Raw genomic sequence first — 21,824 nt, forward strand, 5'->3', positions numbered from 1 at the left:
TAAGGGGGGCAGCCGCGGCCCCATCTGATGCGGAGTCTCCAATCAGCGGCCCTCGGGCTCTTGGCAGCCCCAGCCGCCGCCGCTCCGCATTCCTCCGTCTTCCTAAAAGGGGCGAACATGGCGATGGGCAGGATGAGGTGAAGGAGCGAGGGAGGAGGGGAAGGAGAAGGAAGGAGGGGAGGAAGGAGAAGAAAGGGGAAAAATAAAGGAAAAAAAAAAAAAGGAAAAAAAAAACAGCAAAAGGAAAAAGGAAGAAAAAGAGGGACGGGGGATGCAAGCGGAGCTGGCAGCGCAGTAATTTCCTTCCCCCCCCCACCCCCAAGAAGCAAAAAAAAAAAAAAAAAAAAAAAAAAAAAATCCGCAAAGAAAAAAAAAAGCAAAAAAGCGAAAAAAGAAAAAAGAAAAAAAAAAAAAAGAAAAAAGAGCGAAGAAAAAAAGAAAGAAAGAAAGAAAGAAAGAAAGAAAGAAAAGCAACAAATCGAGCGAGCGAGAGAGCAGCCCTCCCTCCCGGGCAGCAGCAGCCACCCAAGCCGGCAGCTCGGCTGTTTTACATGGAGAGCACAAACCCCCGGCAAGCGGAGGAGCAGCGGGACTCCGCGCGGAGATCTGTGCATCAAAATGGTAGAGCCTGAACACCCCCCCCCCTCCAGCCCCCCCTTTTCTCCTTTATTATTTTTGTTTCTTTCCTCCCCCCCCCCACCCCCCACCCCCCGGTCTCGGGGCTTTGCTGACTTTGCAGAGGCCCTCCCGAAACTTACCCCGGAATCCCTGCGGGAGGGGATGGGGGTGGATGGGGGGGGGGGGGTCTGCATCCTTATGAGGCGGGGGGTGCAGCGGGGTTGGGCTGCGCTTATGGGGTTTGAAGGCGGGGGTGACGGGGACGGTGCACGAGGCCCTCATTTGCGTGCATTTGCAGTAATTATTGTTATTATCATTATTTCCCTGTGCCCCCCCCCTCGTTCCCCTCCCCCCAGCATGATGCACAGGCCCCGTTCTGCACGGGGGTGCCCTTCCTGGGTGCCCTCCTCCCCCCCCCCCCCCCCCCCCCCCCCCCCCCTTGGCTCCTTGTCCTCTGTCCTATGGGGAACTGTGCTCAGTGCTGGGGGGGCATTTGGAACATGGGGGGGTGGGGACAGGGAAAGTTTGGGTGCCCGCTGCTCACCCAGGGCCGGAGGATCCCTTGGCATTGTGCAGCCTTTCTTGTTTCCCGGATGACTCCTTCATTTTGCTTAATTCCTCCCGGCTGTGCCCCCCCCCCCATAACATTATCCCAGTGGGGCTGGGGGCGCCCAGCAGCACCCTATGGCAGGGATATGGGAGGTGGGGGGGGGGGGAAGCACCCATTGCAGAACCAACATCTCTGTGCACGCTGCTAGGAAATAAGAACGTGCCAAGGAGGCACATTGCACGGGTGACCTATTTTAGCCAACAGTTATGTATTTTATATTTTGGGGTGGGGTGAGGGGGGGATTTGACCCGCAGCAAACAACCTTGAACCGAGGGGGGGGGGGGGGGGGGGGAACGTCCCTCAGGATGCTTCAGGCAACCCCATCCCTGAAAGTGTGTGGCTGTGGGATGGACCAACCCATGGCTCTGTGCCTGTTAAAGCAGCCCCGGGGTCACCCAGAATGGACGTAGCAGTGGGGGTGGAGGTCCCGCCGTGGGGATGTGGTTGGGATGCTGCTGCTTTGCCCCGCTGTTGGTACCCACAGCTGGGATGGCTGTGTGGTGTTTCTGCTGGTGCCCATTCAGCTTCCGAGGTCTCCGTGTGGAACCACAGCCTGAGCTGTATTTCTTTCCATTATTTTGTCTTTCTTTGATTGGTGTAGCATTAGGTTTGCACCCATCCGTGAAGCAGAGCATCCCTCTGTTGCTGCACTCTTTGCATCCTGCTTGTCTCCCACGTCCCCACCAAGGGATGGGATGAGCCCAGGGCATGGCTCACTGACCCATTGCCCGGTGCATCTTCCCCTTTTTTCTCCTAATGGCAGCACGTGGTGATGGGCCACCCCAATGGGTGCACCACCATGCCTGGTGTCTCTCATTGAGGCCACCTGGGGTCTTGTCCCCATGTCCCTCATCATGCCGTGCAACCTCATGTTGGGTCACCCCTCTGGGGCTGTAGGGCCATCCCCAGTCTCCCTCACTGAGGCCATCGGGGAGCTGTTGGGGCTGTGTTCCCACCCCCTAGCACGTTTCCCACCCCCTTTTCCCCCTTATGGCAGCTCAGTGTGATGGATCACCCCATTGGGGCTGTAGGGTCAGCCCTGCTGTCTCTTGTCAAGGCTGCTTGTGAACATTTGGGGTCTTGTCTTGTCCCCATGTCCCTCATCAGTTGGTGTTATCTGGTGTGACCTACAGCCCCACTGGAGCAGTAGGACCATCCCTGCTGTCTCTTATCAGGGACACTTGGGGCCTTGTGGTGCTGCAACCTGGGATGAGTTTGGGTATGGGGCCAGGACGGAGGTGTCAGCACATCTGGGGTGGACAGTAGGCTTAATTGCAGCACAGTGCCTCCATGGGAGGACAGAGGGACCAAAGGAACCGTGGTAACAATGCTGCAACTGGGATTGGGACCTTTAGAGCAGTTATGGGGCCTGGGGCCAGGTGTGAGCAGCATTGGGTTTTTGGGTGCTGGAGAGTGGATGTCAGTGGCTGCTGGCTCAGACCTGGGGTCAGTGCTGGAGGTGGCAGAGGAGCAGCGGTGCCCACAAGGTTGGGTTGGCTCAGGGGAAAGGGTGGGCACCTGCGAGGGATGAGGAGCTTTGGTGACATTGGGAAGGGTGGCATTGCCATCCCCCTGCCCAAATCCATCGCACGTAGGATGGAAATCCATTCGAGTGGGATTTGTAGAGATTTCTGCATAGGACGGGGCATGTCAGCAAGGGTCCCTAGGTAGGGATGCTCGTGTACTCCCCATCCCCACATCCCCATAGCATGGTGACATGGGGACACGTGTGCTGTGTCCCTGACCCCCTTGTGCCAGCACCTTGCACCAGGCTAGACAGCGGCTGGATCCAGCACCTGGCGCAGCCACTTGGCCTGCAGCCCGGCCAGGGAGGTTAGCACTGGGGTTTGTCCTCGTTTCCTCCCTTCATCCTCCTTCCTCCTGTTTTTCTCGGGCAGAGGAGGGAAGCAGAGGCAGCGGCTTTACGTGTGTGCATCCCCAGCGCCCGTCTCTCCCCCCTTAGGGTCTCCCATGGGCCACATGCTTGGTGGCACAGAGCATCACCCCGAGGGATGCATCCTATTTGCAAGCAGTGTGCCCCGAAAGAGCATCTCTGGTGTGCATCATGGGGGAGAGGTGTGGGTGCTGCCGTGCCCAGAGCTGGGGCATTGCTGTGGCTTTGCAGCTCTACGCTCGAAAGGAGAAGCAGAAAAAAAGCTTTAAGAAAAGTACAAAAATAAAGAAGCCCAAACACAACCAGCCCTTAGGAAGCAGCAGCTCCGGCTTCCCTTTGCGGAGGCCCCTCAACCCAGCCTCTACGCGGGGCCCAGGGATGGGGAATGAGCCGTCCCCGATCCCTTCTTTTGGGCCGGTCCCACTGCTGGCTTTCCAGATCACTCCCTGGCAATGTGGGTGCTGGCTTCTAGGAAAAAAAGCTGCCCAAAAAAATGTAAACCAAAGAAGGGAAAATGAGCCTGGAAAGTCTTTGGCTGCCCTCAAAATCCCAAACTTGGTTGGCTTTTGGGGCGGCGCAGAGGTCTCTTTTGGGTGCCCAATGGGATGGGCTCTGGGAGCTCTTTTGGGATGGGCTCTGGGAGCATCGCCCACGTTGATGTGTCCACTGCCAGCATGGAGCTCCGTCCTTCAAATATACGGAAGACTCCAATTCGAGGCAGGGGAAGTGCTGGTGGCCCAAAGGAACGGGGCCAAAGCTTTGGACCTTCCCCACCTCACTCCCTGTAGCATCCCCATGGGTGGGATGCCACAGTTGGGCTCTCTGCTGCTTTTCCTTGCTGCTTGTTCTTCTGGACAGTCCCTGAAATCCCAAACCAGCCCTCAGAGCAGCCCTGCAATGGGAGCAATGCAGTGGGGACGCTCCAGCAGCCCTCTGCCCTTGGGGTTTTCCAAGGGCATGGTGGGGAGAGCCTTCTTCCAACACAGGGCTTTTGTGCATGGCCACAATCCAAAACCCAGTGGTTTCTTGGATTCCTGGTGATGTTTTTTTGGTGACAGTTCTGGAGTTTGGGTGGTTTTATGGCTTTGGGGGATGTTTCCTGAGTTTTTGGTGGCGTTTCTTGAGATTTTTAGCTTCTGAGCCATGCGGTGGCTTCATCCCCATGAGCTTTGCATTGTTTTTAGCATTATCTCCTCTGAAAGCCAGAGAAGAGAGGATGCAAATCTCATCCAAGGGCACGGGGCAAATGATAGGAATAGGAACCTGAGGGCAGATTGCAAGGATGAAACCACACAGCGCCGGCACCCCAGTAAACGTCATCTCAGTGACTCAGTTTTGCGTCATACAAACTCTACAACAATAGGTTTTAATGCCGTTCCGTTCTTTAGCAGAAGTGTGGCATCAAACAGGGTTTCAGCAAAGCGCTTTCTCCCCAAAACACAGCGTTGTCCAAATTGCAAATGGGACAGGTTTTAATTATTTTTGATGAGCAAGATACAGGCAGCGTCCTGAGCTACTTACCAGGGCACTTTTCCTTAATGCAGTTTAATATTGAAGGTCAGCGTTCAGTGCTTCAGCAGTCGCAAAATGCTACCAAAAAGCAGATTCATAGAATCATACAGTGGCCTGGGTTGAAAAGGACCACAATGCTCATCCAGTTCCAACCCCCTGCCATGTGCAGGGTCGCCAACCACCAGACCAGGCTGCCCAGAGCCACATCCAGCCTGGCCTTGGATGCCTCCAGGGACGATTGCACAGTAGAACTGAGTTTGGGGGATTTGGGGGGGCGTGAAAAATTGGAAGGGAATTCCCAAAGGAGGGATCCATTCAAGGCAGGGGGTGTTTACATAGCACTGCTGCTTCCCTGACCCAGTTGTGGCTCCCTGCAGTCCAGAGAGCATCCCCAGTGCTTCCCGCATGGCCCTTATCTCTGCCCACATCCTGCTGCTTCACTCCGGCCGGGGGGCAGCGGTGAGGTTTCTTTGAAGGAAAAGGAAGGAAACAGGGGCTTGTGCATGAAAAAATAGGAGTAATAAAAAAATGTGTGAGCGCAACGGGCCCCGCTTGCCCCCAGCATCCTCCCCATGGGCTGTTTCGGGATGGGACTTTGGCAGCACTGGTTGGAAATGCTCTTAAAATAGAGCCGGAGGGAAGCGTCAGTGCGGGGGGGCTGGCTGCAGGCGCCGGCTGGCCCAGCGGGGTGGGGAGTGCGTGGCCACACTGCTTTCGAATAATCCCAACAGGGCTCTGCTCAGTGCCCGGCACGGCAGAGGTTTGATGATGGCTTTGGTTGGTTGGGAGAGTTGGGGAAAAGGAGAAGGTGTGAGTGTCCAATGCAATGGGGGCACCCAGTGGGACCCTCAGCTTGAGATGGGGATGAGGATGGAGGCGGGGAGGGGGCTGGGGCTGGGGACAGGGATGGGGTTGGGTTTGGGGATTGCGGTGGGGTTGGGGTCAGTGATGGAGATGGAGATTGGAGATGAGGACAGGGATGGAGAAGGGGTTGGGGTTGGAGTTGGAGGGAGGGATAGGGATTGGAGATGAGGGTGGGACTGGAGGTTGGAGGCAGGGGCACGGATGGAGATGGGGCTGGAAATTGGAGATGGAGATTGGAGATGGGGACAGGGATGGAGACAGGGCTGGAGATTGGAGATGGAGACGGGGATGGAGATGGGGTTAGGATTGGGGTTGGAAATGGGATTGAGATTGGAGATGGGGTTGGGGTTAAGGCTGGAGATGGAGGTGGGGTTGGGAATGAAGGTGGGAGTGGGGATGGAGATGGGGACGCAAAATGCGACTTGTTCCCACCAGCCTGAGCCTCTTGCAAAACTAAACCAAAGCAACATGAGCTGCCAGCGAGCCAAAGCCGTGATGGCAGAAAAGAGCAAAAATATGGTTGTTTTTTTTTTTTTTCTTTTAAATTGAAATATGTGTATGTATTCAGGATTAGCACATGGGAAGGGGTTGTGGGATTGATCCTCTGTGCTAATGCAGCCCCAGGGGGATGTTTGGGGGTGAGGTGGGGATGTGACCCCTGTGGGTGCCTCTCTGATGCGACTCAGGGCTTGGCTGGGACACCGGTTCCGGGCAAGAGCACGAAAGCATCTGATAGCAATAAAAAGCCAACCCTCCTGCTGACAAGTCCGGGCTGAAGTCACTGGCGGGACGCGGCCAAGACACGCATTGTCCTCGCCGCTGCTGGGACTGATTAGAGCTGCCTGGCAGGACCCGGCGCTGGGTGAGGGGTCAGCCCCTTTTTGCCAAAAATGCCTCAATCTTGAGCAAAAAGCCAACGTTTGTTTTTCAGACTGGGCTGCAGCGGAGGTGATGCTGTCCAGAGGAGTCCATTTCCCCAGTATTGCACCCGTTTTTCCACCTGCACACCTTGTGGACTCACAGCTTCCTGTATTGGGAGCAAAGCAAGGTGCACCCCAGTGTTGAGAATGCTGGAGGAAAAACCCAAATATAGGGCTTTTTTTGGAGTGAGATAAAGGTGGGAGAGTCCCTGGCAAGCAGCAGACTGCTCGGTTGAAAGCTTGCTGTTTCTTCAACGTTCACAGTGATTTTCATTATATCATCATTTTTCAATTCGCTTGGAGGAGCTGAGCCATCCAAATTCCTTCCGTCAACGTGTCCTTGGCAGTCACAAGGGTTAGAAAGCAGAGGGGATGGATGGATGGACGGGTGGGTGGACAGGTGGATGGAGGGCTGATGGGTGGATGGAGGGATGGGGGCATGGATGGAGAGATGAATGGATGGTTGGATGGAGGCATGGATGGAGGGATGAGTGGATGGGTGGGTGGGTGGATGGATCGGGGCATGGATGGATGGGTGGCTGGACAGGTGGATGGAGGGATGATGGGTGGATGGAGGGATGGAGGGATGAGTGGGTGGATGGGGGCATGGATGGAGGGATGAGTGGATAAATGGATGGGGACATGGATGGAGGGATGAATGGATGGGTGGGTGGGTAGATGGACAGATGGGTGGCTGGCTGGATGGTTGGTTGGATGGATGGATGTTTTGTTGGTTGGTAGATGGATGGATAGGTGCACCAGCTGGGATGCAGCATTTTATAACAAAAATACCCATAATATATGTCTTCCCCACCTCCTTGCCCTGTTGCAGAGCTGGGAGCAGAGCTGCATTTTCCTCCTTTTCTCAAGGACATGAGTGTTTGCTGGGACTGCCCTGTGCCAGGGCTGCTGAGTTGCTGAGCTGGATGGTTGCAGAGCAGAAATTCAGAGGAAGAGGAAAAAAATTAGCAGGGTGGAGGAGGGGGTTTGTTTGTTTGTTGAGAAAACAAAGAAGAAAACACCCTTTTTTGTTATTTGAGCATTTTTTCTGGTATGTTTTTGCCTTTGGCTTACAAAAAAAAAAAAAAAGAAAAAGAAAGAAAGAAAGACAGAATGTGTCTTGCTGGAATCACTCAGTTGATCAAGAGCTGTTGTTTGTCCCAGAACAAGTATCAGCTGGGAAAGTCTTCTAGTACAGAGGGTGCAGGATGAAGCACTGCCCCTCCATCACTGTACTGTGCCCCAGCCCCTCTCACAGCCCATAGCAGGACGGAGAGCAGGGCCATATCCATCCATGCCATTTGTCTTGGGTGCTCAGCATGGAAGACAAGTGGAAGGAAAGTTTGGGTCTCCATGGGACAGTGGGTGAGAGTCCTGGGGTCTGTGTCCTGCAAAAGCATGTGCAGGTAGAGTTAAATCACTGGGCAGCAGCCCCAGTGCTCACAGCATTTCCAGGCTTGGATTGTTCTGGGTGCTGCCTTTCCCCAGGCAACTATAAGGTTAAAAAAAAAGAAAAAAGGGAGCATAAATCATCCTGGTGAATCCTGCCAATGTGAGTCAGCGCACGTGGAGTAATTTGGTAATTGCTTTTAAGGGGCATGTGCTCAGCGTGGCGCAGGGTGATGGGAAGTGCCCATGGATTCATCTCTGGCTCCTTGGCCTCATGGGAGGAAGAGGAATAGGAGATACAGCCTAGGGGTTGCTTTCTGTGAGCATAACCCAAGTGTTGTGGGATTTTATGTAATTATGTCGTAGGAATGGGGAAGTTTAAAATCCTAATTTCTTCCTTGATAGGTGGAAGGCATCTCATCCGTTGCCCAGAACTGATGAATATCCCCACCACAGCACCCACCCCATCTGATTAAGGAGGCTGAGGATGTATTAAATTTCCCATGTTCTGCATAACGTCTTCTGTCCATGAGTGTTGAGGCTTTGGCCTCCACCAGGTTGTGGGGTGGCCATGGTGCTTCCCACCTGCACTGAGGGGCTGTTGACAAGTGCTTGTGGCTCTTCAGCCTCTTCTCACAGCAAATTTTCTCCTCCTTGGTTGAGTCTTTTTGGTTGGCATCTCCAAGCTGAACATAGTAGTGAAGCTCTTTGGTTGGTGTCCCCAAGCTTATTCTGATGGTGGAGCATTTTGATTGGCATCTCCAAGCTGGGCCTGGTATTAGAGCCTCTTTGGTTGGTGTCTCCAAGCACAGTCTGGTGGTGGAGGATTTAGATTGACGGTTCCAGCCTGGGTCTGGTGGTGGAGCCTCTTGGCTGGTGTCCCCAAGATGAAGCTTCTTGGTTGGTGTTTCCAAGCTTAGTCTGGAGGTGGAGCCTCTTGGTTGTCATCTCTGACGGGGGACAGACGGACAGGGATGGATTACATTGGCTGGGTGGGTTTTTTCCTGGGGAAAGAGCCTTTCTGAACAGTTTTATTTCCTTCTTGCCCACAGCTGATAGTCGAAAAGACAACTGACTACCCTTCAGCCGAGTACTCCCTGGTGGAGGATGTAGCCCTCCACTTCACGTGTTTGATGGACAGACTGAACGAGCAGCGCCTCTTTCAGCCGGACCTGTGCGACGTGGACATCGTGCTGGTGCAGCACAAGAGCATCTTCCCGGCGCACAAGGGGGTCCTGGCAGCCTACAGCCAGTTCTTCCACTCCCTCTTCACCCAAAACAAGCAGCTGCAACGCGTGGAGCTCTCCCTGGAGGCCCTCACCTCGCAGGGCCTCCAGCAGATCCTCAACTTCATCTACACCTCCAAGCTCCTCGTCAACTCCTGCAATGTGCAGGACGTGCTGAACGCGGCCGCCGTGCTGCAGATGAACAACATTGCATCCTCCTGCCAGGACCTGCTGGACACGCGCTCGCTCAGCCTGGCTGCTGACATGGCCCTGCCCGCCGAGGGCTGTGCTGGCCCTCCGCCATATTACTGTGAGATCAAGCAGGAGGTGGATACCCCTCACCCCAAGATCTACGCCCGAGAGGGCACTGACCCCTACTCGGTGCGGGTGGAGGATGGGGCGGGTGGTGGGCCGCTGCCGCCAGGGCAGGCCAAGCAGTACTACAAGGAGGAGAAGGACGGCGGCCCGGGTGCTGTCTGCAAGATGGAGGGTGAGGAATCCGAGGAGGACCTGGACAGCCAGGGCTCCTACAACCGGGAACAGATCATCGTGGAGGTGAACCTCAACAACCAGACTCTCAATGTCTCCAAGGGCATGGAGGGGAAAGCGGCCGCCGGCGAGGCGGCTGTGATGGGGCGGCCTGATGGAGATGGACGTGACACAGAGGAGGATGGGGAGGAGGAGAACGAGGAAGGAGAGGAGGAGGAGGAAGAAGAGGAGGATGCGGAGGTGGGTGAGGAGGAAGAGGAGGAGCACAGTGAGGAGGAAGACCTGGAGGAGACAACAGAAGAAGAGGAGGAGGAGGATGACGATGAAGACACATCCGAGATGAAAAGGGAAAAGAGTGGGCAGACCCGCAGAGGAAGCCGAGCATCCAAAGCCACCAAATCTGCCATGGCCACCCGGTCCCAGGAGATGGCCAAGACAGAAGAGGAGGAAGAGGAAGAAGAGGAAGGGCAACGAGGGAGGAAGAGGAAAAAAGAGCAAGACGGGCTGGGCCAGAAGGTGAAACTGGAAGAGAAGCAGCACTACCCATGCAAGAAGTGTCCCCGGGTCTTCAACAACCGCTGGTACCTGGAGAAGCACATGAACGTCACGCACAGCCGCATGCAGATCTGTGACAAGTGTGGCAAACGCTTCCTGCTTGAGAGTGAGCTGCTGCTGCACCATCAGACTGACTGCGAGAAGAACATCCAGGTGAGCCTGCCAGCCCAGCAACATCCCCCCAGGGGAAGGGACATCCCATCGTGATGGGGATCCCATCGAGGGGAGGGACATCTCACTGTGAGTGGACAGCCTGCTGGGGAGGGAGATGATGGGACATCCTACTGAGGTGGTTCATCCCACCAAAGAGAAGGATGTCCCACCATGACAAGACATCCCAGTGGGGAGAACATCCCACCCACTTACACCATAGCATGGTCGTATGTGCAAATAATACTTTTGATGTTGTGGATGGACGTGGTGGACTGGAGGGAACCTTGCTTCTCCTGTGACTTGTCTTTGAGCTTGGCGGGTTCCCACGGTGGCACAGGACCAGAGAATTAGTTCTGACAGTGTCTTCCCCTTGGCCAGCCAGGTAGTAATGCAGAGTAGTTTGGGGGGAGTAGTTTTACTTTGAGTTTATTCAGTTAATCTGGATAAAACACTGCAAGGCTCTAATAGAGACGCACTCCAGCCGGTTCCACCCAGGCTTAAACCAATTTAGCTTGATTTGAAGAGTTGCTGACATAAGTAAGTGGCTCTAATCTGCCTTTTGTGCTCTTTAGCTCACGTATTTAGCAAATTTCCAAACTCACTTGACATCAGTGCATGGCTCAGGGACTGTATGCCCTTTGCCTAGCATTAATGGGACTCATCTGCATGTGCAAATCACCCCCATCAGATCAGTGCAATTTTGGGGTGATAGACAGGCATCCCTGCCAAGCAGCAAAACTGCACATTCCTGCAAACTTCTAATCTCTACTGAACAATTCTGCACAGGGCTGCTGCTGTTAATAAAAGAACAAAATCTTCTAGGGAGCTTCACACCGAATGCGCCTTCCACCAAACAGTGGGATTGTAAGGGCTTTTGCACCCCTCTTGGTGAAGGGAACACAACCGGGGTGCCACCACAGCCCTACAGTGCGTGCATCTCAAATAAAATAGGTGACGAAGCCCTTTGGAGTGTCCTTCTGAAAAACTCACGGTTCTGATGCCTGCTTTTTTGGGATGACTTTGCGTTCACTGAACCAGGACCGGTGAATGTATGCCTGACGCCTCTTGCACGCTGGTGGCTGGTTCAGAGCCCATCGTAGAGCAATTGAAAGGAGATTTTCCCTGAGCGTTTCTTCACGCCTTTCTGCTGCTTTCCTGGTGGATTTCTTGGGGCTATCAGCGATTCTGTCACCTCTTTGCTTTTTTCCCTCCTCCCTTTTTAATCCCTTTTCTGGGTCGTTTTGGGATAGGGTGAGCCACAGCTGCCCCTGTGGTGACCTCCCTCCACAGAAGGCTTGGCTCATTACCTCTCACTTACTCAGGCATTTTGCATTTTAGAAATAGCAGCCAAATTCACTCTATTTAGCCCGGCAATATCGAATAACTTTATCAATATACCGTGGAATTATGCCTGGTTGGAAAAGGGAATTTTTTTGTCTCTATGTGGACAATTTTTAACCACAGCCATGGAAGGACCATTCCTCTTACCCTATTTGTGTCGTCTTAAATCTGTTGCTGATGTGTCCCCAGATCTCACCCTGAGGACCCTCCATCCCTCACTGCAGCTTTGCTCCCTGTGAACGTTTCCCATTGACACCCATGACCCCATCGCAGCTTTCCTGCCCTGCTGCCTCAATAAGGATTCACCCTTTGCTTTATCACGTTGTTCTCAAAATCTCTCTTGACCTGCTCCAGTGTGATTTTGCTCTTCACTTGCCAGAATTTATTGTATGACTTGCCTTGTCCTTTGCCTGAGGGCACAGGGCTCTGCCCTCGGGGCTGCGTGGTCCCAGATGAGGACTTTCCTACATCTCCTTTTCTCCGTCTTTAATTTTAATATTCCCCTGCAGTCTTTTTCATTTTAAGTGGAGAATGTGGAAGTTGGTCTCAAAACATCTCTTAAGGCAGAGATAAAACTGCTCTGATCTATAGAAATATTTACATAAAACCAGTAAAACTCAGAGGACTGCTCATGCTGAAATTCAAGCCTGCCAGGATGAAGAAATCGAGTGCTGGGAGTGCGTCTGTGACCCTCATTTTGCCTCCCAGGCACCTAAATATAAAGATAGAGAGACACTATGACAACATGACGTAATAGTATATTTTCTGTGGTACTGCAGCCTCATTCAGTGCAAAATTTGGATGAAGCCCATCCATGAGCATCTCTTCCCCTGGATGGGTGGGGGAGGTTGAGGCCACGCTGTCTGCACCCCCTGTGAAATCCCCCATGGGCTTGCTGATGCTGCTTGGCTGTGCTGTTGCCAGATACTTCCTAGGCATCAATTATTACTTGCAATGTACCTGCAAGGAGTAGAGATGTTCTGAGCCCAGTTGGACAAGAGGAGTTGGACAAGAGTACACGGGGAGATGAAGGCTGCTCCAACAGAGCAAGGGCTGTGCAATGCTTTTGTTTCCCCAGGCTGATCTCGTGCACCACTGGTTGCGTTCACCCCCCTCTGTTTGGACTCAGAAAGGGTTTTGAGCCTATGCAGAAGCTGTGGGCACGTGGTAAAAAGCCAACCACAGCCCATGCCAGAGGTGAAAAGCCGTTCATGGAGGCACAGGTTGCAGCTTACCCTGGCAGCTTTCTGACAAGCATTGAGCTTGGTGGAGCAGGAGCAAACCCTTACTGTGATTCCTAGGAGGAGACTTTGCTAGCGATTAACATTGTCACATCCTGTCATTCCGTTGTGCAAATGAGCCAGTTTGGGGTCTGTTTTGTTCCATTAATGGCTGTTTTCTGAATAAATGGATATTAATAGATTTTTGGAGATTCATGGGCATTTTCAAAATCCATGGATACTAGTAGAATTTTGGGGATGAATGCCTATTTTCAGGGAACTCATTTAATGCTAGAATACCTGCTGAGGACTGAAGTCATGAAGGCTTCCCTAGCCTGTGCCTCCCCTTTTCCCTGTATCCCTTGCAGCCTTCTAATGCTAATACAGTGGGGTTGGGTTTTTCTGGATGTAATGTCTTTATTGTGTGCAAGCATGAAATCCCCAGCTGGGAATAAGACCCTGGTGCATGAGCCATAGGTTTTGCAAGTCTCATACATCCATTGCTAGAGGGATGTGTCCTTCCTTGGGAAGACATCAGCCCAGCCAGTGGATTGAAAATTGAGTTTTGGAGCTTTTGAAGCCACAAGGTCTGTAGCAACCTTGCTTGTCATTGTGTTAGCTTCAGGTTTTGTGATGATGTTGTCTTTCAACAGCCAAAGCAAAACCCAAATACCGGCAATGCCTCGGTACGTTCCCCTGCCTCCCTGCCCAGCCCCTCTCTCATTGCAGTGTGTGACGTGTGGGAAGGGCTTCAAGAAGCTCTGGTCGCTCCATGAGCACAACAAGATTGTCCATGGCTACGCTGAGAAGAAGTTCTCCTGCGAGATCTGCGAGAAGAAGTTCTACACCATGGCCCACGTGCGCAAACACATGGTTGGTGAGTGCGGGAGGCGCCAGGTCTCGTTAGGGGGGATCTCATTAGGGGTGTTGGTGTGGGGTTTTTGATGATGAAAGGCATTTTTCTATTGCTGCTATGTTGGGAACTTAGGGCTGGGCTAGCTCTTGGTGAGCTTTTTAATGGCAAAGCGAAAGCATAGAGATTTGGCTTTTATCATCCTGTCGTGCTGGGTGGTGAATGCTGAGCATACGTCTGCTCTGTATTGATGCTTCTGGAGCAGTTCTCTGCTGCAGAGCAGGTGTGGCACCAGGAAATCTCATTTATTTTATTTAACCAGGAAAAAAAAAAAAAAAAGACATCAGAAGTGATCAAAGGAAGGTTTGAAGTGTAACCATCCTTCCCTTGTAAAAAGAGGATGAGCCTGTGCCGGCACTGCGCTTTGAAAAGCAAATCACAGATGGCAGCAGTGGCTGCATCTCTGTGCTCGCAGGCACTAAAAAAGAGCAAAAAAGGGTTGTTTTTTTGGCAGACAGCATCTTGTATAAAGGAGGGAGGGTCAGTGTTGAGCCCCGAGGCACGCTCATTGGTGGCATGGTGCTACCACACGTCTTCTTGGGATGATGTCTTTGAGTTGGCCAAAGTTGGGCGTCAGTTTTGGGACCACCGGAGGCCAATGCGTGGGGAGGGTGTGTGACACTGCTCACCTCTGCCGCAGCTCACACCAAGGACATGCCCTTCACCTGCGAGACCTGCGGGAAGTCCTTCAAGCGCAGCATGTCCCTCAAGGTCCATTCTCTGCAGCACTCCGGGGAGAAGCCTTTCAAGTGTGAGGTGAGGTCTCTTCTCCTCCCCACATCTCTGACGCCCCTCTTCCTCACAAATAGGGGCAAAAGCGCTGAACTGGGGAAGTGTCCTCCAGTTCACAGTGCTTTGTGCTGTTTGGACGTTTTCCCCCTTTCCCATGCTTTGTGTTCCTGCCTGAAGGCCTCGCCAACACTACAGTGAGACTCAGGCTTTTGTAGAATCATAGTCTGTCTTGGTTTGGAAGGGGCTTTAATGATCATCCAGTTCCAACTTCCTCCGGTGTGCTGGGTGCCCCCTACCAGATCAGGCTGCCCAGGGCCTCATCCAGTCTGGCCTTGGGCACCTCCAGGGATGGGACATCCACAGCTTCTCTCAGCAACCCCAAAAGTCACTTATTTCCATTATTTCAGGGAAAAAGCAATTTTATCCTTTTCCCATATGAGGTGGGGTGGGATGTTGGGGTGTTTCCTGCGCTTGTCAACCACTCATCCACCCCACTGCAGAACTGCAATGAGCGCTTCCAGTACAAGTACCAGCTGCGCTCCCACATGAGCATCCACATCGGCCACAAGCAGTTCATGTGCCAGTGGTGTGGCAAGGACTTCAACATGAAGCAGTACTTCGATGAGCACATGAAGACGCACACGGGTGAGAGCTCCTGGCTTTCTGGGATGGGATGGGAGTGGCAGTTGGGATGGGGGTTGGGATCGTTGTCAAGAGGTGTGGAGATGTGGCACCGAGGGACATGGTTAGTGGGTATGGTGGGGATGGGTTGGGGTTGGACTTGATGATCTTAGAGGTCTTTTCTAGCCTTAATCATTCAAAGATTCTGTGGGGATGAGGGAAGGATCCAGTGCTGCTTCTCACCTTTTCCCCACCCAAAACCCAGGTGAGAAGCCCTACATCTGCGAGATCTGCGGGAAGAGCTTCACCAGCCGCCCCAACATGAAGCGGCACCGCCGGACCCACACAGGAGAGAAGCCCTACCCCTGCGACGTCTGTGGCCAACGCTTCCGCTTCTCCAACATGCTGAAAGCCCACAAGGAGAAATGCTTCCGTGTCAGCAACCCCTTGGCTTCGGACACAGCGGTCCCTCAGCCTGCCGCCAGCCCGGCCCCGCTGCCCCCCGGCGTCTCCCCACTGCCGCTGCTTCCTCCCCTGCCACAGACCCTCCCTCCTCCTCCTCACCTACCACCCCCACCTCCCCTGTTTCCTGCGGGGAGGATAAATTCAAATAACAACTAGGTGCCCTCCCCCTGCACAGACTGCTCCTTCCTTTGGAAACACCCGGGGAGATGTGGCTTCGCTTGCTATCTACCCCATTCCTCCTCATTTTGGGGTTGTTTTGGTGTTATTTTTTCTTTTTTTTTTTCTTTTTTTGCCCACAAAGCCTTTCTCTGTGGAGAGTGGAAGCAGGAAGAAGTCCCCAAGGAGTGTAGATGTGGATGGGGGAACTGTCCATAAGGGTGCAGATAAAAGACATCGCTCTCCATTTCATCTTGGCCGTGGAGTCCCCTGGCAGCCCTCCACCAGCACTCCCCATCACTGGGAAAACAGGGAGGAAAAGCCTCTCCCAAGGCATTTTTCCCACTGGGCAACAATGATTTGACCCAGCAAGGTGATGCAGGCTCCATTGGCTCCATCCCCAGCTGAGTTGCTCATCCCAACCCTTCCTGGTTGCCCTGTCACCATGCATTGCATTCATCTCCACATCAAGAGGTTGGTGGGGCTCAGAGGGACGCCATGCTGTGCCATCTGGGGTGCTGGCACTTCAATATTTATAAGAAAAAATCTAGCTAGTGGTGCTTGAATCCCTGTACTGTAAAGCTGGTCTTTCAATCAAGCTCTTTCCCCAAGAGCTGAGGTGTGTTGGCTTCCCGGTGGCATGCAGCAAAGCAGGTGTCCCCACTGAAAGCCATCATCTGGCCTTGTTAGCTGCCCTCTCCTCGTCTTCCTCCCCCAGCGCAGGTTTTTCTCTCCAGTAGACAAAAGCACAACACAGGTGCTGTGTTTTGGGGGCATGGGCAGCCAGCTGCCCTTTTGTCTTTGGGGTGCCCTTCTCATCCCATTGAGAGCTGGATTTCAGGAGAAACTCTGGAGTTTGCAGAGTGGCTTTGGGAGAGCTGGGATGGCCTCAGGACCAGTAGGATGGCACCAGGGTAGAGGAGTGGGATGCAGCTGGTCCTCAGCAGAATCAGCCCAGAATAGTGCCTTAACAATCTGAATAAACCCCACCTGTGGGTGAGCTCCACGTGTTGGCTGGGAGCTGCTGTGTGTCATCCCAAGCATTAGAGTGGAGGCAAGGCCTTTTTCTTGCCACATCAGGAAAGCCCACTTTGCTCTACCAAGCTTCACCTCCACATAGGGTCGACAGTCCCTTACTGGGACCAAAAGGGACTGATGTGCTCAGGCTGTGCCAGAGAGGGCTGTGGTTGGCTTGGTGGTGCCCCATGATGTGGTTTAGTACGTCTTTGGCCACACTGTGTTTGTGTGTTCCTTGCCTTGGGATGTCACATTTTGCTCTGACCATGACTCTGTGGTCTCTGTTGTGAGTTGGTCTGGGGAGCACTGCGGGAGCTGCAGAGCCTCCAGCATGGGCAGAGAGGTGCCAGCCTGGGTGTAGAGGATTCCTTGCTGCCCAGGGCAGCTCTGCAGGTGTATGTGGATGTTGGTCAGGTTGCAGAGGAGGCGGTGAGGAGGTTTCTTGGTGGGTCAGGAGAGAGAGAGGACATTGAGTGGGCTGCAGGAGCCCTCTTTTGTTTGCACCTGTCTGGGAGGTATCAGGGTGCTGGGGAAGGTGAGCCACACCTAGCACTGCAGGAAGTCTTGTGCTTCATCTCCTGGTCCAAATGAGCAAAGCACGTGTGCGCATCTCCTGAGCTGGGCATGGGTATGTGTCTGTACAGAGCCAGGAGAGCTCATCGTTGTGCTCAGGGGCTTTGCTGGACAGGGATGTGCATTGAGACAGGTCTGAGGAATGCTGACTGCTCTGAAAGAATAACGTTTAGCTGACAGCTTAGGTGACCAGTGTCCCCTGCTGGATGTCTGAGTGTTGACCCCATGCCTGACATCCCTGGAGAGCTTGCTGTTCTCATGGATTGTTAGCACTTTGTAGTGACAATTTGCTTGTCATTGTACTGGATGGGGTCCAGTGTCCCAGGATCAGTATCAGGGCCTCACCCTCAATCCCCTCTGCCTTTGAGCAGGGGGAGGATGCGATGGCAGAGCTGCCTCAACATATTTAACCTTCTTAGATGGGTAGCAAAAGCTTGGCCACTCTCCGTCCTTCATGACCCTGACATGGTGCAAAGCTTTCTCAAGCACACATCTGTGAGGGACATGGGTGCTCAGTTCTTGGGGCCATTGGCTTTTTGAAGGGACCATGACCCAGCCTGGGAGGTGGCTGCTTTGGAGGAGCTCTCAGTAATACCCTTGGAGGTATTGGAGGGCCTTGGTAGAGCAATCTGTGCTGTCTCCTCCTCCACTGTCTCCCAGACCTTATCCCCTTTGGGCTCCCTCACATTTCTTTCCACTTGTACTCTGCCTTGAGATGGGATGGGAGCCTGCACCACAAGGAGACTTCACCTTGCCTGCGTGGTCTCCTGCAATGAACCCCATTGGCCTGCCTTCCTGGTGGACTTCTCCCCGAGTAAATCCCCCCTCCAACACATCCACACTCCTTTATCCACTCACCTGGTGGTGGCTTTCCCCATCCCTGTGCTCATCCTCTCCCAGCGAGGACCTGTCCCACTTGGATGCTGAAGTGAGATGAGAGCTCTTTGTTGGGACTAACAAAGCCAAGTTTGGTCTGGGTGAGAAGAGCAGGTGCAGAGCACTTGCTGTCCCTCATCCTACAGCAGCTAGGCCTCGCCACATCCTTGGAAGGCCTCATGACTGAGCTTGACCACCTCCAGTCCCCTTCAAGAGACTGCCCGGAGAGCCACTTGGAGACATTGAGATGTGACCATGCACACAGCACTTTGGAGAACCAGATCCCTGCTGTTCCCTCCCCGCTTCAAGGCCTGGGCAGCTCCTAGGAGTCCAGCATGGCCTCCAAGCCCTTTTGTCTACACCCTTGTTCAGTCCTGATGTGTCTTGTCATGTCTGGTTTTCATTAACGTACTAAGAGCTCAAATGAGTCGCTCTCACGGAGTCTTGTCCTGCATCCATCCCAGTTGGACCCTGTTGGCACCCTTTAGGTTAGGTGGGGGATGAGACGGGAGAGTTGGGCCCATTGCGTTCAAGCTTTTTATATTTTATTTTATTTTTTTATTTTTAACTCTTGCACCTTAATCTCTCACATCCCTTCTTCGACAGACTGCAAGGGTGGAGAGGGGCTTGATTCCCATTTATGCAGCTCATGAATACACCCCAATGCGATGTTCAGCCGACAGCTCTGCCTGCACCCCAGACCCGCCGGAGTTTGGTTTTGATTTTCCCTTTGGTTGAACTCTGGGGAGGGAGGGAGCTGGGCAGGGAGGGTTGTTTTTGTTTTATATATCCCAGGAGCCTGGTAGCACAGACCAGTTAGCCTCATAAAGTCCATGAGGTGCAGCTGGCCCTTCGGACCACAGCCATAACCCAAGCACGATGGGAAGGTGATGGACTGACAGATGGTGGGAATGGCTGTGACAGTGCAATAGAGACAAGCATCCGCTGCTAGACAACTCCACTGATTCAACTCTTGGTTTGCCTGAAGTCAAGAGGGAAGGACAGATGGACAGATGCCCTTGGTTCACACGGACAGAGAGAGCTTCCCCACACGCAGCCCTGCCTGATGAGACACAACCGCAATGGAGTTGGGTTGAACTTACAAAGAAAGAACTTTTTCAAAGAACAGCAAAAAAACAGACGTAGGAACAACCTCTGGAACTTGAAGGAGACGAATGAAACCCCGAGCACTTGCCTCAGAACTAGTTTCTCATGCCTGGTGTTCAGCTCTGTATTATTTTACGACATTCAGTATCAGTTGCCCAAACATGCCAAGTTAAGAGTGTATCGGTGGCTCTACTAGTGTGAACAAACTAAACGAAGCACTTTATTCTGTATAGATAAGGGAAGACAGGGAGGGGAAGCTTGGATGCATTACAGAAGCGTCTTAAGTAATGTTCTAGGAAATGTATTATTATTATTATTATTATTATTACTTTTTTTTATGACCATGTGTAATCAGTATATGTTTATCTCTAACGCCAAGTACAGCAGTTACTCTCTTTGGGATGGTGTGATGAGGGGGAGGCCAACACTGCTGGTTCAGCCCATCATTGTGAGGCCACCAGGGGCGAGTCTTGCCTTGTTGGCCCCATTGGCTGATGCCTGGGAAGTCCCAAGAAGTGCATCAGCGCTGCCTTCCAAGCACAGCTCACAGCCAGCCTTGGCACCACGACCCCAGCATGCATCGCCATCCTAAGCTGTCATCTGCCCACAGGTGCTGGAGCTGCTCTCTGGGCCGTCCGCGAGCACGTCGAGCCATGGTGGGCTGTTCTGGGGTGTCCATAGAGGTCAGGTCCTTGGCCATGTTTTTAAACCTGCTTTTGGCCTCTCACTAAGGCACGTTCAGGGCTTCCTGGAAGTAGTGAGAGGACAGAACTGGGCCTTTCCACTGCGTTCTCCCGGTCTAGAAGTGTTATGACTGTTACCAAAGAGGTTGCAAGTGGAAGGACTGAATCAATAAACAATTTGTCTTTTATAAAAGAAAACGTAGAGCTCTACCCCTTTCTTTGTTACTATGGCATGCTCTCACAGCTGCTCTTGCATCACATGCGTGGACTTTGTGTTGGGTCTGGTGGGAGGTGTGTGTATGTGTGAGACAACCAGACTGTTGTGGGACCAATAAAAAAATATCTTTTCAGGGAAGGGTGATGAGTGGGTAGAGGAAAGGGCTGGATGCTTACAGCCCTGAGGTGCTAGAGGAGGTGAGGACTGAGCTCCAGGGTCCTGCTGGAGGCGTGAAATTGGAGTGAACTATGAATTCCTTGGAAGGGAATTGAGAAACCAAGGAGCCCATCCAAAAGCACCCGGCATCTTTATTGATTTGAAATGGAGTTGTGGGAACCTTGCTGGCACCAGTACTGGGAAGCTAATGGAAGAAGAGCTGATTCTGCTGCACCCTTGGGATGTAACCTTTCAGCTAGCATTGCTGGAGAAGAAATCCATAGGGGACGTGTCCTGATGGAGTTGCATGCATCTCGGCAGGAAAGATGCTGGGCAACAGCAAGGAGAGATGCCTCCCTGGCATTTCTTACTGAAGATTGTCTTTGGGCTGTAACAGCCTCCTGGCAAGAGGTCCTGGACAGTCCCTGGGCCAGACTTTTGCTTGGCCATGTGCTACTGTGCTGCCTTCCTTGGACGAGCTCTGGTTGGCGTTGGCCCTTGTTGCCGACGTGATGGGAGATTTCAAACTGCTGTTTTTTCTTTAATCTTTTTTTGCTCTGTGCTAAAGGTGGTACCTCCTAAAGTTTGTAATGGATGTGAACAACATGGGAGTGCTCAGCTCCTATTAACCAAACTCCCAACAGACGGGTGCAAGGTGAGCAGCTGAGGATGCAGACCAGGATGCTGACTGGGCTTAATCACTGCTTTGCGAGCCATTCTCAAGGGACTACGCATAACTACTTACTGAGACACAACAGTGCTCCCATTGACTTCAAAGGGCCATGCCATTGGCTTCAAAGGGTCCACATTTCCCCCAGGAGCAGCTGAGGGTCCCTCCCTCAGGACCAAGCAACAACAGGCCTCCATTCTGCAACCCACAAGAACTGCTGAGGTTTTGGTTTCCAGTCCCAGGTGGGAGGTGCTGTCCCACCCCTACAACACATGGCTTCATTTTTTAATTCTAGGCAAAGGCTCTTTCCACTTCCTAACACAAGCCATTGTATTAGCCTGGGAGTCTTCCATGGGAGTTTCTCCAGAACTGGATGGAGTGTGACCATTTATTTATTTATTTATTTGGCCAGAGATTTTTGTTTTCATGTTTGGCTGTTTTGAACATGTTGGTTGCTTTTCTTTTTTTTGCTTTTTTTTTTTTTTTTCCTTCCCCCCCTTTTTAATGCTATCAGCTGCCATGCCAGCCAGTCACTTCGGATTTATTTTTCTTGTGAAAATGTTTCATTGCTCTTCTGACATAATCATCTTCTAAGGAGATTATCCCGTAACTCTTCTTAGAAAATCCTTACAATGAAGTCAGGACGGGTCTCTGGCTCCTTTACTCGTGGAAAATTGTCTTTACTTCCAAACTCATTTTAGTTTCTCAAGACTGCATTTTGAGCTTGACAAATCAGCCAGACTTCCAGCATCATGATGTTCGTGCTGCTCTGAGGGTATTTATTTACAAGATTTGTATTTGTTCTTTTTCATTACCATCACCCCTGTTTGTTGCACCCTGTGGTGAT

General features: G+C 52.5%; 1 protein-coding gene across 1 annotated transcript; it reads left to right on the forward strand.

Moving 5' to 3' along the window:
- Window positions 1-88: 88 nt before the first annotated feature.
- Window positions 89-20,132, forward strand: ZBTB47 (zinc finger and BTB domain containing 47). The gene is made up of 6 exons (XM_004939080.5): window positions 89-621; window positions 8,860-10,230; window positions 13,521-13,668; window positions 14,345-14,460; window positions 14,937-15,081; window positions 15,323-20,132. Exons 1-6 carry the CDS (start codon window positions 619-621, stop codon window positions 15,676-15,678), a joined length of 2,139 nt encoding a protein of 712 aa, XP_004939137.3. The 5' UTR covers window positions 89-618; the 3' UTR covers window positions 15,679-20,132.
- The last annotated feature ends 1,692 nt before the right edge of the window (window positions 20,133-21,824 follow it).

Source organism: Gallus gallus, chromosome 2 (assembly GCF_016699485.2).
Source record: "Gallus gallus isolate bGalGal1 chromosome 2, bGalGal1.mat.broiler.GRCg7b, whole genome shotgun sequence".
NCBI lineage: Eukaryota > Metazoa > Chordata > Aves > Galliformes > Phasianidae > Gallus > Gallus gallus.